The sequence below is a fragment of the Gracilinanus agilis genome, chromosome 6, assembly GCF_016433145.1.
Source record: "Gracilinanus agilis isolate LMUSP501 chromosome 6, AgileGrace, whole genome shotgun sequence".
Lineage (NCBI taxonomy): Eukaryota > Metazoa > Chordata > Mammalia > Didelphimorphia > Didelphidae > Gracilinanus > Gracilinanus agilis.
Window position 1 is genome coordinate 214,080,245 of NC_058135.1, and position 17,234 is coordinate 214,097,478.

Below are 17,234 nucleotides of genomic sequence, written 5' to 3' on the forward strand. Positions count from 1 at the left end.
GTTCATTGGGGATTTGGTATCTGGGAGTGGACCCCCAAATCTCCCTGTCCTCACCTTTTCCTTACTGAGAGACCCTACCTAAACATATTTATATTATAGTAATAAGATAGGAGCTAGAGATAGAGGGAAGGAGAAACTTTGGGTTGAAGCCTGAATTGGTATACCCAACTTGGGGCTTAGATCCTTGGGGTTACCTAGTTTCCTCTACCCATCACCCTCATCAACAACCCTGATTATCAGCAATAAATTAACAGCAGTCAGACAGCAAGTTCCAGATTTTATTCACAGACAATGAAGGGAAGAGGGGCTGTGAAGAATTGCTTGTTTGAAACCATCAGAGCCAGACCCCTTGCAGTTGCCAGTTGGCTAGGGGGAAAGGCTTTAGTTGACTGAGGTTCTGGGACGATCCTGACAGGGCCTCCACATACCTCAACATTTGTGGTAGCCTTCCTTCTGACCTCTGAAAACCTGGCACTCGTTCTTTACAAGTCCACCAATCCAGAGAACCCCCCGCCCCCCTTAGTTTGTTCTAGTATTAGTGGCACCTTAAGGGAAGGGTGGAGAGACTCAACTCACTGACCCCTCTCTCATTGGGCCATTAACACAATACTCATCTGAATGTCAAACATAACTCTTTATGTATTTAAAGGTCATTTATCTACTTTCCCAGTTGGATTTACTACTATTCCTCTTCATGTACTGTGTCTTCCAGGCAAAAAACTAGCCATTCCGTGTTTTCATTTTATCTTCTTTCTGCATGTTCATTCAAGCCCTCTCTCATGGGTGGAACATCAGCACACATTTCTAGGGAATATTAATGTCTACTCTTCAAGATTTCACTCAAGGGCCATCTCCTTACCTACATACATTATGTAGTGTTCTCTGAAACATTCCAGCTCAAAGTGTTTGTAAATGAAACTTCCCTATACCATTTTAGATATCTTCTGCTCATATGCACAAAACAATACATGGTAGAGTTGCTATATCTAGAACTGTCAAGTCTGAAACCAGGGATTTTCCTTCTTCATCTTTATCCCCTGAGGATAATATAAACGGTAGATGCATGATATTTGCTGAAGATAACTGAAAAGAAAGTCTGTATCATTGGTACAGCAATTAAAATGGGTATGTAAAAAAGCTAAGAGTTCAATATTACATGATTTTAGACCTTTAAGTTTTGAAATGTCAAGAGGCTAATAATGAGGGTCATTGCTATTGGAAGAACACAACCTAAGAAATAGAAAATGAAAGCCAGAAAATAGGGAAAATAGCACAAATTAGGGCTTTAATTCTTTTAAATAATAAATCCAAACAGTGTTTTAAAAAGCACACCCAGCACTTAGTTCCTAAACTCTGGGAAAGTAGAGCTTACTAAGGAATGTAAAATTAAATACATTTGTTGAGACTATTTCAGACACTGATTTCAACATACTTCTACTTTTAAAAATAACACTCCAAAAAGCTGCAACCATTTTCCCAGATTTTGAGAGCCAAATCAAATTACTTAACTGAGAAAATGATAGCGGTAAAAAATGAAAAGGACTACTAAACTGAAATAAAATTCAAATCTTGGGGAAATTTGTAGTGGTCACTGGATTATATATAGTACCTGGATACTATTTAAATAGTTCCTTTTTGAAGTTCACATAATGGTTCAGAATAAACAGCACTGTAAACATACCAATGTATCCCAAGAAAAACTTTGTAAATTTCAAAGAGCTTTTCTCATAGTAGAAAAGAAAAAATTCCAGGAGGAAAAAACGGTTTAAAAAAAAAACCCGATACCAAACTCATAAATCTGTCTGGACAGTCACATTGTACAATTCCTGGAGACATTTTATTCTTTGAACACACCTTTTAAGTAGCCAGGGTTTTTAAGAGATAATAAAACATTATTCAAGATACTATACAGGTACAATAGTGCCTCAGAGGCTCTGTTCTTTAAGTATACAATACTAAAATCAATTTGTAGACCTTCCAAATTATTCAGTTCATTAAATAATGCAACTTTGAGACTGGCTGATTTTTCTATTGAGCCACTGGTTACTTTAAGTCTTCCACGAAGGGCGGGGAAATGTGAAAAGTGAAGGAGAAAAGTATCCGTTTAATAGCTGAATGGCATTTGAGTGGAGGGGAGAAATGAGTTGCTAAGGTTCTTTAACAACACCCACCAAAGCAGGTCTCAAGGTTCGCCCGTGTAGCTTATACCCAACTTTGTTTACTAGTGCAACAGTGCCAGGCTCCTTCCCCTCTATTGGAGTATGGAACAAGGCTTCATGTTCATAGGGATCAAATTTGTCACCAAGAGGATTTAATTTGAGCAAACCATGCTTTTTGAACACTTTTTGAATCTGGACTTCAGTCATAACAAGACCCTCATATAGGTTCTTCAAATGAGGGTTTTCTTCCTTTATTTCATCTTTTGGTACACTTTCTGTAGCTTTTTCCAAAATGTCAGCAACTTCTAATAAATCCTTACAGAAACCTTGAATGCCTAAAGAAATAAAAAGATGAATATTTGTACTTTTAATGTCAATTCAAAACTTTGGATTTATTTTACATAAGTAACCACAAATTTTATCTTTAAATGCACATAAGGATAAATTGTCATCTAAGCACTACTGAGGCAGCTTGGTATATAGTAGGAAGAGCACTGGTTTTGGACTTCAAGACCTGGTTCTGGAACTTAGGTAGGACTTATATGGCTTGGCAAGTCACAGTCACACCAAAAGGTGTGTGTCTATTTCTCTATACCTTGGGCAAAACTCCCCTACATTCCTCTATCTTCTCCTACCTGAGATGATAATGCTACAGAGATGTGAAATGTTACAACTCTTCTAGACCTAATTTCCATATCTGTAAAAAAAACAGGGAGTCTAGATAATTCTGAAGGTGCCTCCTGGCACTGGAACATGAGATTTTATGAGGGGAAAACAGCTGAAAAATTTTAAATATGGCCTAGAATTTCACAAAGATTTAGAAAAACAAAGCAACTCTCAGCTTTTTCCTTTGAATGTAAAGATTGGAAAGATGACAAAAAAAAAAAAAGGTTCATTTATTAGAGAATGGTTAAACAAATGATAGTATACGAAAGTAATGGAATATTACTATGCTGAAATGATGCCAAATAAGCATAACCAGGAGATCAATTTAGAGTATATATTCATAAATTACAAAGAGAGGTAACTCTAAAAGACCTGAGTCAAGAAGAATGCTATTCATTTCATGAAAGATGTAATGGATTCAAGGTAAGTTATGCATTTTTGGACATAGCTAACACAGAAGTGTGTTTTGAGCATGCATATTCGTTACAAAGCTTTTTATTTTTCTTCTCAGTAAGGAGTATAAGGGCAGGGAAGCAAAGATTGAACAGAAAAAAGGAGTCATTGAAGGTATTTTTATTTAATGCAGAAAAGAGAGCAGAAGGAAAGCCATAAAGTCTAGCAGACAAATATAAGAATTTTAAAAAGTTACAGGTTAAATTTATTTTGTGCTTTTTTTTAATTAAAAAAGCAAGCTGTATATAATAGAGCCTTGCAGTTTCATATGAAATCCCCTTGGATAAAGGAATGAGTGAAACTACATTTTGAAATACTGAGTCTTAAAGATAGGCGGCTCTGTGTAGGTATATAAAATATTAGCTGAATGCCTACTAAAGGAAAGGAGATTTTGACATGGTTCCTGCTCTTGAAAGAGCTTAAACTGAGAAGATTAGTCAAATAGATACAAAGCTAAAAATATAATTCAGCAGGTAACTATCAAATTAGAGATTGTTTTCAAGTTTTCCTACATGTTTTCAAAAATTAAATGTTCAAATAAAGTGATTATTAGGGAAGGGGAAAATAAGGGAATAAGCATTAAGTACCTACTATGTGCCAGGACTTTACAAATGTCTTACTGGCCCCTAGTATTATCCCCATTTTACATGAGAAAACTTGGGTAAACAGAAGTTAAATGATTTGCTCCAAAGGAAGTGTCTGAAGCTGAACTGAGGCTTCCTGCCTGCAGGCACAGAGCTCTATCCACTACTCCACCTACTTATCAATAGCAGATTAAGAAATATAAGGGGCAGCTGGGTAGCTCAGTGGATTGAGAGTCGGACCTAGAGATGGGAGGTCCCAGGTTTAAATCTGGCCTCAGACACTTCCCAGCTGTGTGACTCTGGGCAAGTCACTTGACTTCCATTGCCCACCCTTACCACTCTTCTTCCTTAGAACCAATACAGAGTATTGATTCCAACACAGAAGTTAAGGGTTTGGGGTGGGGGGGAATAAATAATTTACACACACACTCACTCTCTCTCTCAGCCAGTTCTCACCATGTATAATCCTTGATTATTTTCAGACAAGTAATGAGTGGAAGCATAGTAGATCTGTAACAATTTGGATGTTGCTCCCTCACAGAAACCATTCTCCATTCACAAAGGCTGGCCAGTGCAGCACAAACTCTGGCAGGTCCCACCAATTTGGAAAGGGCTCAAGTAATTAGGCAAGTGATGCCTGTCACCCACCGGAGGACTCCACTCCAGAATACCAATAATGAAATTCTAAAAGCTGCAGCAACTATGAAAGTCTGAGCACACAAGCTAAGGAGAGGCTGCAAACTACATCAGTGAAAGGAAATCAACAAACATCAATAGTCTTGGGCTGAAATAACGTACGGCTTGTCTTATGAAAAGGTAATAGAAGAAAAAGAAGCCTCTAACATCTATAATATTTCTCTTTGAGTACAATTTCACGAGAACACTGACATTTCCAAAGGTCCCCGAGCTGTAATCCCTTCCTGAAATAACAACGTACTTTGTGTCAACTTTTAACTTCAGTTTCATACTTTGAGAATGACATCGGATCCATTCTGGAGCCACACAGAATGTTCTGGCGAGTGAGGGAGCCCCAAGCACCCTGGTTTTAGTCTTGCCTCCCTCTCTGAGCCTGTTTCTTCAGCTTATAAAATGAGAGCCATCCCATCTGCAAGGATCCTTCCAATTCAGAATCTTCTGGTTCTGGTGCCTGGGTTCTACCCCATGGTGAAACAGTATTTTATAGCTGAAATGCCAGAACTCTTTGCTGAGCCCGGCCTGTCTCCCCTTCTCCTCCATGGCTTTGCTGTTAGCCATGTGTTTGCTCACTTATCTTCGGTGTCTTCCCTTGACTAAGGTCTCCTTGGCCCCAAACCCTGCAATTCTGACCCCAACTTCCTTCTCCTGCACCTCTTCATAGGGAACAAGCTGAGTCTCCAAGTCTCAGCCCTGTGTGTGGGAACGTGTTCTGCCCTTCACAGATATTGCTAACCCTATTTTTTATCCTTGCCACAGCTTTGAGTCCCTTCATCCCTTTCCCAGGCTGTCTCTCAGGATGCAGCCGCATCACCATTTATTTCAAACAGCCCCTCTGGATACTCTGGGGCAAAACTTCCTCCACCAGATCCAATTCTATCTTCCTGTCCTTGTCACCTATGCTCTCCTCCACACCCAATCTCGTTTGGCCAATTTTGTGGCTTATACATTAAGCGTTCCTGTGGCAGCCCTTCCCTTGTTGATGCCAGCCTCTCCTGTGCCTGGATCCCCTCTGCTCTTGTCTTCTTCAATAGATGGGTGTCATAATCATCCCCTTTTCTAATTTCAGTCTCACCTTGTCCTCTGGCCCCCATCCTCTCGCCAAACATGCTCTAATCTTTCCCAATCACTCAGCTCTGCTGTGTCCTTTTCCTTCCAGTCATACACCACTACACAGGAGTCTCCTCTCCAAGGTTCTGGGGCTCTGCTCTGTCCTTGTTTACCTGCCCACTTGGCTGCAGTCTCCTCGGCCTCACTAGGGGGTCTGGCCTGGCTTGGCCTCTTGTCTCACTGTTCTTTGGCTCCTCACAAGGTCCCTTTCTTTAATCAGATAACTCCTGAATTGATGCATCCAGCTTTCATCCTTCTGAACTCTAGCACAACCACTACACCAGCTGCCTATCAGACAGCTTACACTCGACATGTCCAAAACAGAGTTGCCCTCCTCCCAAAGCCAGTCCTCTTCAAGACCTTCTCACTGCTGTGGAGGGCCCTCACTCCTAGTGAGTACTAGTCACCATGTTAGCAAACCTGGAATTATCTCAACTTCTTCCCTCTCCCTCAGTTTGAGGCCTTCTTCAAGAACACTTCTTGCTTTTGTTTCCTTCTCTCCATTCACATGGCCATCACTAGATGTTCCAGCCCTCCAACCTTTTTCACAATACTACTACAATTATATTTGCCCAACTGATGTTCATCTACAGGAATCTATAGCCCAGGCTCAACTTAAAAGTGCCACTTCCTATCCCAAGACCTCTCTTCATTCTCCCTGTTAGTGCTCTACTAGCCCCAAATTACTTAATAGTTGACTTGTGTAAGTTTATTCCTGGTTGTTTTATTTTCTTCAGTAAAACAGAAGACAGAGCCCTTCAGGGTAGAGCCTGGTTATTTTTGTCTTTGATACTCTTTTAATACCTATATAGTTCCTAGCACCAAGTATATGCTTAATTAATGCTTGTGGAATTGGAATCTCAATTCAAACAGCACCTTCAAGAGGACAAATGTTTCTTGGTAGACTTAGTCTTGCTTAAAAGAAACTATTATCCAGGCATTTCCACGCAAGGAAATCATCAACAACTTGCTATAAAAGAAAATTATAAAGTTTATTTAAAATAACATATAACCCTCTAATTCAATTATTAATAATTTCCCTTTAAGTAAAACTAGACTTAGAATAAAAAACTTAAAATATTCTACTAGGAAATGAAACTACAATTATACTAGACTCAGCTCTTTACTACATAAATTGTTTGCAACCTGTGCTGGAAGAAAAAAAATCCTTACACCAAGAAAGGACCTTGCTATTTACATGAGTTCCTGAAGGAGAGGGACTTTATTATATTCATCAAATTTTACCATGCGTTAAGGTTTACATATTATTAGTCTCTTCATAGACACCTTGTGATGAGGGTCTTAGAAGCATTTCCCCATTTAATGGATAAAGATGCTGAGGTTAAAATCTTGTTCAAGGTCCCAGAACTAGGCCATAGGGAAGGGGCTGCAATCCTTAAAACAGCATCCTGCCTCCAAGCCCAAACCTATTGTCCTCTGTTAACAGTTACCTCTGCCTAGCATCTTGCAAAGTGCTACTCAAAAACCACTTGACTAAATAATAAAACATTCCCTTTGGAACAAAAAAGCAGAAGATGGGAAGGAGAAAATCATTCTACTCCATTATATAAAGGACGTGATTTTGTCAATGGATAGTCTTCATGAATTTCTGTACCCAAAAATGTTTAAGAAGCAAAAATGAGTGCACACCTTTCTTCTCTGAACTATGAAGAGTCATTTAAATCTTTCAAGCCTGGCAGCAACACATCACAATTTGTGTTTCACTAGAAAAAAATCTTTAAGAACCCATGAATCCTGCTAAGTAGGAAGAGGCATCAAAGGAGGACTATAGGAATAACAAACTCCCCAGAGGACTTAATTTTTTACTGTAATTCTTTAATAACTAAAGTCCTATATAAAACACATTCGAAATATTTGGTATATTAAGTTCAAAAATCAGTACCACAAAGTATAACTCCTAACTGAAAATTTTAGGTAATACATTCACGAGATCTTCTAGAGTAGTATAAGTAGCACTACAGACTTTTTTTTGAGACAAATCTAGTTTGAAAAGGGAAAATAAGGATTTTGCTTGATGGGATCTTCTAGGCACTGTTAATTTCAAAGCATTTTTCTTAAAGTTTATAGAGAAAACTCTTGAGTTTGCCAAAAAATAAAGAAATTTGATTATAATTTGGTCAATCTTACTATCTTTGTAAATACATGTAATCTCTCCTCTTTAATTAAAAGCACAAAGCTTTAAAATATATTAGTGATTATCCTTCATTGCATCTCTCCTGATGCCTACCTGTTGTACTTAGCAGTATGACTATGATGGGAAGTACATTAGTCCTATTATTTTCCATCATAGCACCACTAGGCAGAAATGAAATGTGTATAAGAGTTCTCTTGAGTATTTATCTATACTTTCCCAGAGAGGTTAAGTGATTGGCTAGTAATCAGGAGTCAGGATCGTATTCAGGTTCTCAAGTCTCTAAATCTATTACTGCCATTTATAGCTACCACGTATTACACTTCAAGTGTCATATTTTGTTTTACTAAAACACATAACTCTCCATGTATATTATCAAACACTCTCCCACTGAATCTAAATATACCTCAAGGAGTGCTGCCTTGCTCTTGCCTCATTCCCCATCCCATTCTGTGTAATTTCTGTACCCAAAAACTCCAATTCCCAGCATCCCGTATTCCTTCTCATGTTATGTGCTGACATAAGGAGATTATAAATTTGGTGTAGCCCTGCCTCTTTTTCTTCTTGTGATCCTGTTTGGTGGAGGTGGTGTCAGGTAAGTGGCAGGAAAATCTACTCATGTGGCCTGATATTTTGTTTTAGATAATTACCTTTTTATTCCTTTACTTCAAGTGATTATTAATAAACTTTATAAAATATAATACTTGGAGTATTGGAAATTAATTTTAATCTTACACTACTCAATGCTGTACCTGCTTTCCCTTAGGTGTTCCCAACTACAAGTTTTCCAATTACATTTTCTCACACTAAGAAAGAAGAAAAAAAAAGAATTTTTATGGAAAACAAATTCTATGACAAGTGCATTCTTGTGAATAAATGTATTAATTTTTGTGATTTAGAGGATCACCCACCATATAATTTTGCCTCTTCTACCAATTTTTGGCTCCGTAGCCTCAAGTTCTCTGTATCTGCTAAGGCTCGCTTATATTTCTCCTAAGACAAAGAAAAAAGCAGATTATTACCACTGTCACTGCTCCTTTAGTAGTAATTAAGAATTGACAGAAAAAGATGCCAAGCTATGAAGCATTTTAACACTGCTACTGCCGATCATACTTTATTAAAAATAAACACTCGGGAAAAAGACAAAGAATAAGTTAGGATGAAAAACAATCCTCCTTTAAAGTACCCAACACTCTTTAATTAACAATAAGGACATTACTCCCCTCAAAAGTACTAGCGTAACAACTCATGATACACATGAGTATCAAATTCAATTTTCAGATCCTTTTTTGGTGTGTAATACCAAGGATCTGGAAAACCTCACCTGAATCTATCCTAACACTCTCTTTAATATTCAACACACTTTGAGCCATAGAACTTTGGCTCTGAAAAGGAAGTTAAAGGCCATCTAGTTCAATGCCTTCATCTTATAAATGAGGAAATTAAAAAGCTCAGACTTTTTAATGCCATAACAGCAATCACATGTCTAGAACTTAGACCTCCAGGCAAATGCTCTGTTTTTTAAAAATGTCATATTGTTACTTGAAAGTTGACAAACAAGAAACTAAATGAGGCTAAATATCAATACATACTTTAAAAAGTATATATTCAATTAATCAAATTAGCACCCAAGCTGTCTTTTTTGCATTTCCCTCTGTGCATTTTTTCCCCCTTAAAATCCTACACTGACACCTTTTTGGGGGGATGTTGGCAACATTGTTATGAGGATTATACTTGTCTCACAGAGCAAGAGGCAGAACTGGGATGAGAATCCAAAAGTGCTCTTCAAACACCTTACCAAAGTTTCTTTCAGCTGTTCTTCTAATTTGACCTTCTCTTCAATTAGTGTCTTCTCTGTAGCGGTACTGTCTATCTTCTGTTCATTTTGACTGGAATCCTCTTCTAAGTTCTGGCCATTATTTTTCTGTTTTGTTGCTGTACAGAGCCGTCTAGAAGAGGTTCTGAAGAAAATTCAATTCAATGTTAATAATTTGCCCACTAAAAAAAAGTGAAAGAGAATCTGTTAACAATCTTCCCTCATATTAATCATTTGCCAAAAACATGAGAAGGGAAAAAATTATCTTTCAAGTCAAATACTGTTAAACTCTTAAATATATGGAAGATGTTATGATTAAATCTATAAATTTACTTAAAAAAGTAAAAAGTTCAGTTGTGTCTAATTCTTCATTACTCCATTTGGGGTTTTCTTGGCAAAGTTACTAGAACGGTTTGCCATTTCCTTCTCTAGTTCATTTAGCAGATGAGGAAATGAAGCAAACAGAGTTGTGACTTGTCCAGGATCTGAGTGAAGATTTGAATGCAGGAAGAACAGTCTTCCTAACTATCCATTATTCCATCTAGTTGCTCTAAAATGTGCAATACTTATAAGATTGGCTAGTACAAACCACTCAAGCACAAACTAGTAATATAATTGTATTAATGGCCAAACTAAGTCATGATCTTTCCAATTCCCTATCATTTCTTTAAATACTCCTTTAAAGCATATGACAAACAACAGAATTTAAGGGGTATCAGAAGTCTTGGAGATTATGTAATCCAACTTCCACAGACTACTCAGTAACTTAGAGACAAGATTAGAAGCTAAATTTAAGGCCTCCTAGCTCAAATTGTATTCAGTAACCCCAAAGGCCATCACAGTATAGGCTGGAGGAAGTCTAGAAATCAAAGGCCCTCCTCTAACACATAATGGCTGCTTGATCCTAGATTATTTGCTACTCAGTGGCCCAGGCAATTAAGACATTAAGTTGTAGAGAAGGCTTGGCTGACACAACTGCCTCACCTAGTTTTTCACAAAGAAATAAAATCAAAGATCCAGTCCTAGCATGTGTGTTCATAAATAACTTCCCATCTCCTCTTCACTTACTAAATTCCTACTTAGCCTTTAAAATTCAACTCAAAGGTCACCTACAACAAGCCTCTCTAGATTCCAGTTTGATTATGACTTTGCCCCCTCAGAGCTAAAAAGAGTACTTTCTTCTGAACCCCTTCTTTTTTTCTGAAACTGCAACCACCTGGGTGCAGGCACTCAAGCCCTCATGCCTACACTAATCCTGCCTCAAGTCTCTTCATAATTTAATTCATTCACTACACACATTTAAAATGATCCTTTTGAAAGTACAAATCTGATCACATCACCCCTAATTCAATAGGCTCCAATGGCTTCTTATCACCACTAGGATAAACTAGAAATCCTCTGGATTACATAGCCCTGCAAAACCTGGCCCTTTCCTTACCATTCTAGTTTTGTTAAAGCTTATAATATACTCAAAACCTACTTTATAATCCAGTGACATTGGTTTCCTTGCTGTTCTTCTTTTAGGCACTGTTTTCATTGGTTTATCCCCATGCCTGAAACTCTTTCCGTTCTCATTGGTTTCCAAGTTCCCCTGGTTTCAATTCTCAGGTTTAAGTCCCTCCTTTTATAAGAAGCCTTAGTGTTATTTCTTTCCTTCTTTTATCTCCAAGTTTTCCTGTATACATTTTATTTGTACATGGTTGTTTGCATATTTTCTCCCCATCAGAATGTCCTTGAGATCAGGGATGGTTTTTGCCTTTCTTTTTGTAAGAGATGAGGCACTTAGTACAATGCCTAGTACATAGTTGGGACTTAATAAATGCTAGTAGACTATCATTCATCATCAATTACATATTGGTCTTCTGTGGTCTTGAACTTAATTAAAAATTTCATTTAATCTTAGAATGTCAAAGGGGAAAGGAACCTTAGATCCTCTTGTCTAATTTCTCACTAAATGGAGGCATCTTTTCTCTAATATCCATGTCTGATAGTAACAAACCAAGTCAGTGAGAAGACATTTATTAAGTGCCTACCACATGCCAGGTACTATGTAATGGGCTGGGGATGCAAAAAATAGGCAAAAAACTGTCCCTGTCCAGGAGGAGCTCATGATCTAATAAGAGAGACAACATTTCAACATATATGTATGGATGAGTTATAAACAGGATAAAAAGGAAATAATCAACAGAGAGGAGGGCACTAAAATTGAGAGGGATTAGGAATGGCTTCTAGTAGTAGATGGAACTTGAAGGAAGCTAGGAAGAACTGATGAGGAAGGAGAGCATTCTAAGTATAGGAGATAGCTAAAGAAAATGGCTGGAGTGGAGAGATGGTATTGTTCAAGGAATATCAAGGAAGCCAGTGTCTGGAATAAAGAATGTGGGATGGTAGAAGGAGGTTTTAAGAATGTAAAAATAGATGAGGTCTAGGTTATGATGGGCTCTGAATGCCAAAGACTTTGTATTTGATGTTGGAGGAACTACTAGAGTTGGGAGGGTAGGGAGTTTAAAATATATGTGTAAGAGAGGTAGAGAAGGTGAGATCTGCACTTTAGGAAAATGGTAGCTGAATACAGCATGAGGAGATGAGGGCCTGAACCAGGGCAATGTTACTATCAGAGAGAAGGGGGGGCCCATATCTGATAGGTGTTAGAACAGTGAAATTGACAGGCAATGACAAAAAATTGGATATAGGGGGTGAGATTAACCATAAGAAGATAGGGATAACACTTAGGTTTTGAGCTTGGATGATTGGAAGGACAGTGATGCTATCAACATTAACAAAGAAGGGGGCAGTGTTTAAGGGGAAGGATAATGAGTTAAATTTTGGACATGTTGAATTTGAGATGGCCAATACCAGAAGATGTGAAACTAGAGGTCAGGCAACCTATTTCTATTGGTAGAGTTCTATTCAGAATTTCCACAAAGCTGGCCATTCCACTGTGAGGAAGCTAAAAATTTAAAAATAACTTCTGTATATTAGTTAAAAGAAATTGCCTCTAACTTCTACCTAATAGCTTCAGTTTTCCCTTCCAGTATAAGCAATTTATTCTTTCATTTTAAGAGCTTGCTTACATTTTTAAAGACTGTGTAAGTGTAATAATCAATCACTGGCAGAGACAAGGTTAAAAAACCATGGTACAAAGACTAAATCCAGAACTCTTGGGGTTGAAAGTAAAGAAGGGACGATTACAGTAAAAGCCTGTCCATGGGCAGCTGGGTAGCTCAGTGGAGTGAGAGTCAGGCCTAGAGACAGGAGGTCCTAGGTTCAAACCCGGCCTCAGCCACTTCCCAGCTGTGTGACCCTGGGCAAGTCACTTGACCCCCATTGCCCACCCTTACCAATCTTCCACCTATGAGACAATACACCGAAGTACAAGGGTTAAAAAAAAAAAAAAAAAAAAAAAAAAAAAGCCTGTCCACAAACATTTCCCACTGATTTTTTTCTACTCACTTTCTAGCTCAACCCATTAATCACTTGCTGAAAAAGGCCAGTTCCACTCAAGCATTAATGCTTTCATCACTGTATTTTTCCACATCAAATTAGTAACCATATATTCAACACCACTCACGGACACAGAGGATAGCTTTGTAAAGTTTTAGTCTAGGTAATGGACTGAACCCTAAAGGTCCTTTCCTCCTCTTTAATACATTAGAAATGCCAAGAGATTTTCTATTTCTTTGTATCCCCTTCAGTAAACTGAAACATCAAAGGTGTACAAAATAAATAACTATTGCTTTGAATAAACTCTTCATGAATTGGATACCCAGGAGACCTTCAGGACTTGCCAATTTAACTAGATATTCTCTAACCAAGCTAACTCTGAAAGGTAAAGGACTTTTAGCAATCAGAGATGGAGAAAGTCAGGTCATTCACCTTTATGACCTTTAGACTGTAGGTTCCCAATTATTACTTCACTTTAACTGTTACTAGGCGTAAACTCCTATGTTAGGATAACTCCCTGTTGTCCTTGATTTCCCAGTGTGAAGGTGAACACAGTTCAGCCCTTTCACAAAGGTCCTAAAAAGCATCTTCCCCTCCAATTTAGTGACTATAGTTAACATAACTATAGCTCCTCGCTAATAATAAATTGTCAATGACTGTTTCAGATGTACCAGAGAAATTCTAGGTATGAAAACAGTCTCAGTTGCTATGAAAATAATTTGGATTCCTCAAATAAACTTCCCTTATATACATTTAAAATGAGGCAAATTATGTTCATTGTACATATGTATATTTACCTTGCTGAACTGAAAGCTGCATGAAGACAAGAGATCTATTCTTAGTGATTTCAGTATCTTATTAAGAAACTAACCATACAGAGTAAAAGGTGATACAATGTTGATCTGAAATCAGTTCTTCCAGTACTGGATAGACAGTAGACTCCCAATACTTGGGAACAAGAGATTGTGCTTTTAAAAGCGTTATTCAATGAACACAAAATCATGCACACAAAAGGAAACTGAGTTGACTTCAAACTCTGTAACAAATCTAATTCCTTTGGTAAAGATCTTTCAACCGGTGAGGTAATTTAAGAGTCAGACCCCCTTTGAACTAGGGTAGTTATTACATTTAAAAGGACAGCTCTGCTGGACAGGAAGTTACATAAATGCAAGGGTCATGACTTATTTATCTTTATATTTTCCCCAGAACTGAGAAGTTAGTAGTAAAATTCCTATTTCACAACATCCTGCTTGTTCTGCCCCACGTTAGAACTTAAGGTCCCTGAAGACTGAGACCCTATCGTGTTATCTCCATCATCCAGCAATGCCTTTTAATCCTATAGGTATTCAATATATTCACTGAATTAGTTATGTTAACTTTTCTGAGCCAATAACCTTCAATTCAACATTTGTTATAAAATGCCTATTATATTGGAGGCAAATGTTTCTGACTTCAAGTTTATAGAAGATGGGCAAAAAAAAAGCTCATATAAATAACACCTTAACATTTACAAGGAACTTTCCTCACAATTCCTTTCACCTTACACAAGTACTATTGTTTCCATTTTGCAGAAGAGAACAATGACACTACAAGGATTTCAGTTACTTGCCCAAGGTCACACTGTCAGTGTCAATCACCGAGCTTCCAGATTCAAAGACCAATGCTCTTTCCACTATGCCCTCCAATGCTGCTGGGAAAAAAGTCCAGAGTGCTATGAAGCAATCTAAAAGCACTATTCAAGGAGCCTGTGATTTTTCAACAAGAGGCAATTAGAATTTTCTTTTTGCTTTTTCTATCCCTAAATTCAGGATCAAGAGAAGGAAAAATGGGACCCAGGCTGTGGGTAGGGAGCAGGGGGAGTCAGACGGGTAGATGAGGGAAGGGACCCGGAAAACAAGGCTGGAAAAAGCAAAGAAATTGGGGTAGGGTGGACCGGGCAGGGGGAGGGGTGGAAAGTAGAAAAAGATTAGGTGGCCCGGGTAGACTCACGCCGGGGGCGGTGCTGGCCCTGGCAGGAGCCAGGAAAGGCGGAGGGAGCGACTGGCGAGACGAAACCTGCACCGACTCGGAGCAGCTCATAGCTCCTAGGAAGAAGGCCGGGCAGTCTGTCCAAGCCCGAGGTTCCCTAAGACCTCCGCTGCCCCTTCCGCCTCGGCCGAAGACGTGGGGGGGCTGCCTGTCAGTAAAGACGGCACATGATAAGAGAGTGAGAGGGAGACTCCCTCTCCTTGAATTGAGAAGACTGCAGCGTCTTACCGGAGCGAGAGAGCTATGGCTGGAAGAGTCCGTCGCACCAAACCTGAGCACTGTGCCGCCATGGCCACCCCTCAGTTCAGCGTAACCCCGACACTGAGCACGCGCAACGGCAAGCACGCTCTCACCAGCGGAGCTTAGATTTCTCTTGGTGCGCCGGCGCGAGAGGGATGCGCAGCAACCAGGGCCCGCCGCCCCAATTCTAACCAATTGGCATGTGTCCTCCCCCTAATGAACAAAAGCAATTCCACCAATCCTTGCGTAATATGGGCGGAGCTGCCTCGTTGTGGGCGGGATCTGACGACGGAAAGAGAATCTTCCCCTCAATCTTCACTTCCCTCCTTAGTTAGACTGAGAAACTGGGGAAAGGTAACGAGAGGCGGGGAGGAGAGTTTCCGGGTCGGGGAGGAAGCGAAGCGAGAACCAATGGAGGGCAAGGGGGTGGAGAAAGAAAGAGATTGTCTAGATAACCACGTGTGTGGGCCTGCTGGAGTGTTACGGAATATCTCCGTGGTATGGGGCACTTAGGGACTTGGATTCCTAACCTAGGCATAGTATTTTGAAAGTAACCGTGGGGACTCTTTGCTTACGCCCATAATTTACATTTCTATGGGACTCTGCAGTCACAACATCTGAGAAACTGAGGTTAAATGACTTGACCACGACCCCAGAGCTAGCAAAGATTCCAAACCTAGAATTACGCTAGCACTTCGATTTTCAACAGCCAAATACTCATACACACATAAGTCACACAGAGTAGATATAGGCAGAGAGGGAAGGTGCTCCAGGTGCTCCAAGACATTTGGAAGAGAGAACACCTTTGGTTGGGAGGATAGAGCAAGGGAAACTTCTGAGAGAGGCGAAGGATTTCTACAGGCAGAGATGGGAAGGGATCGCATTCTAGGGTTCTGTCATTGCCTATGGTAATGCACAGAGGCCAGAGGAGGGCAGTATGGGATTGGGAAATTGCACCGATTAGATTAATCATTGAAGCTTGTAAACTTTCAAAACGGCTGAATTAAACTAGGAAAGTTAATTTTTATACAGCAAAGGTTCATAGAGATTCTGTAGACCATCTCTCCTGTTATTCCATTCTTGGGCTATACCTCTATATGACTTGTGATTTGCAATTTTAATGTGGATGGGGGCTGGGCAAGCTGAATTTCATTCCATGCAGAACCTACCTGCTCTGGATAGTTGGTAGCTGCCCTCCCTTTCATGTCCCGCACCTACACCTGTGCTACCACTGTTGTCCATTCCAGGAAGATACTGAGTTCTCATTGTTATCGTTATTTTCAGTTGTTGGAAAATGTCTTGGATCTCTCTTGAGCAGCTTGAATGAAGCCTAGACTTTGCAGCCTCCGAAACAAGTGCTTCCAGCCTGCCATATAGTAAGCACTATATAAATGCTAGCTATTTTTAACATTGTTATTATACCTGATAAAGAGATTTTCTTCTGATGACTCATTCTTGGATTGCTCAAATAGAATTTTTTCTGCTTTAAAGTTGCTTGTGGTGTGTCCATAGCTATTTACCACATTGGTCCTCTAGCAAGAGTGACTTGTTTCTCACTCACGTAAGTACTGTATCTATTGAATTTTTTGGAGTCTGAAGAGGCATTTATTATTATTAATTTTTGAAAAAATTTTTAAACCCTTACCTTCCATCTTGGAGTCAATACTGTGTATTGGCTTCAAGGCAGAAGAGTGATAAGAGCTAGGCAATGTGGGTTAAGTGATTTGCCCAGGGTCAACCAGCTAGGAAGTGCCTGAGGTCAAATTTGAACCCAGGACCTCTCATCTCTAGGCCTGGCTCACAATCCACTGTGCTACCCAGCTGCCCCCCATTATTTTTTCCTTCTCATCACTGGAAAAAAAAAAGAAGGCGGCATAACTCAAATATGT

General features: G+C 39.2%; 1 protein-coding gene across 1 annotated transcript; it reads right to left on the reverse strand.

Annotated features, from left to right (window-relative positions):
* Positions 1-264: 264 nt before the first annotated feature.
* GRPEL1 (GrpE like 1, mitochondrial) lies at positions 265-15,435 on the reverse strand. The gene is made up of 4 exons (XM_044680930.1): positions 15,334-15,435; positions 9,616-9,778; positions 8,729-8,810; positions 265-2,494 (listed from the first exon to the last, which is right to left on the reverse strand). Exons 1-4 carry the CDS (start codon positions 15,393-15,395, stop codon positions 2,148-2,150), a joined length of 654 nt encoding a protein of 217 aa, XP_044536865.1. The 5' UTR covers positions 15,396-15,435; the 3' UTR covers positions 265-2,147.
* Between the last annotated feature and the right edge of the window lie 1,799 nt (positions 15,436-17,234).

What these genes read in the sequence shown, in the direction of transcription:
- GRPEL1 (XM_044680930.1), bottom strand. Translation starts at nt 15,395, where the DNA reads ATGGCGGCACAGTGCTCAGGTTTGGTGCGACGGACTCTTCCAGCCATA. An exon ending in GCCATAGCTCTCTCGCTCCG is followed by an intron (nt 9,779 to 15,333) that starts GTAAGACGCTGC and finishes AATTTTCTTCAG; the next exon opens with AACCTCTTCTAGACGGCTCT. An exon ending in AACAGCTGAAAGAAACTTTG is followed by an intron (nt 8,811 to 9,615) that starts GTAAGGTGTTTG and finishes TCTTTGTCTTAG; the next exon opens with GAGAAATATAAGCGAGCCTT.